At 37.6% G+C, this 1,244-nt stretch overlaps 1 protein-coding gene across 1 annotated transcript; it reads right to left on the reverse strand.

The window, feature by feature from the left end:
• Positions 1-255: 255 nt before the first annotated feature.
• Positions 256-813, reverse strand: LOC131874023 (pectinesterase/pectinesterase inhibitor U1-like). Its single transcript, XM_059217227.1, has one exon. The coding sequence runs from the start codon at positions 811-813 to the stop codon at positions 256-258; it is 558 nt and encodes a 185-aa protein (XP_059073210.1).
• Positions 814-1,244: the final 431 nt, after the last annotated feature.

Genomic DNA, 1,244 nt, shown 5'->3' on the forward strand with positions numbered 1-1,244 from the left:
AAATTAAAATTCAATAATATATCTTACAAATATATTTCTAAAATCAAACACAATAACAAGATTGAAAACATTTCTTGAATCACAAACATTCCATTTGTATGTTACCAAAAATGGTATCTAAATAGCACAATGATGTATCTCACAAACAAAAGAAGTAACCAAAGATGAAGCTTGAACAGCAAATATGTGTTATCTGCTATATATATCCCTCCTCACAAGCCAACAGCCAATATGTTTAGCTGTTTTCTAAAGTAGTCAAATGTGTCCCTGTTGCCGAAGAGTGCTAACAACAGCTAGAGCATCAGTAATCCACATGGTCAGATTATCTGTATTATCTTTTACACTGGAAACCAAGGTTGCAGGAACATTGCTTTCTTTCAACCCACTCAAACATGTATCCTGATTAGTCTCCACACCACTCAGCCTTGTGAGCACATCTTCTACATATTCCATGAAATTGACATTAGACAATTGCTTTAGTTCTGACTGTGAATCATGAAGCTGTTCCCTTGTATCCTTCAACAGATCTGACCAGTCTTCAAGAGCCGAGACATTGGGATTTCTTTTTTTGAGCTTTTCTATAAACCTAGAAACAGGTTTCGCTACTTCACTAGACAAACGGACTGCAATAACAGAAAGCTGGGTTAAATCTGCCTCCAAAGCCCCAGAAGCTTTGGACAATGATGAAACGCAAAAGTTTGTATATAAGGCATTACTGCAGGCATTAGTAATTGTATCGGAAGTCTGAGCCCAGCCTCCATGAATTGCTAAAAACATGATTGCACACAAGAGACCACTTCTGGAGGACGCCATGCTTGGAATCAACTGCTCTATTGAAATCACCGACTGAACCAAATGCTCTATTAATGTTTCCCTCGCTTCTGGGACAATATATAGCTCAATCTGAATCTGCTACATACAAAACTTTCATGGTTGTCATTCAGTAGCAACAGGCTTTTTGCATGCCACTGGAATTTTATATAGTGCACGATTTTGCGAGATACATATTTATCTATTTTTATCCATTTTCCTCGTGCATTTAGAGCTAAAATTAGATTTAATGCGTTTCTTGGATTGTCTTTTAAAGTTCTCGCACTTCATGCATGTCATTCTCCTCATAAACGACTGCTGTTTTGTGTTAACAACTACCACTTGTTACCCGAGGGCGTTCTTTTATGTGAAGTGCGCGACCTGTGTTGTAACTCTTGTCCACTCGTTTTTGCTTAACATCGCTTCTAATAGTA

The sequence above is a fragment of the Cryptomeria japonica genome, chromosome 3, assembly GCF_030272615.1.
Source record: "Cryptomeria japonica chromosome 3, Sugi_1.0, whole genome shotgun sequence".
NCBI classification, from domain to species: Eukaryota; Viridiplantae; Streptophyta; class Pinopsida; order Cupressales; family Cupressaceae; genus Cryptomeria; species Cryptomeria japonica.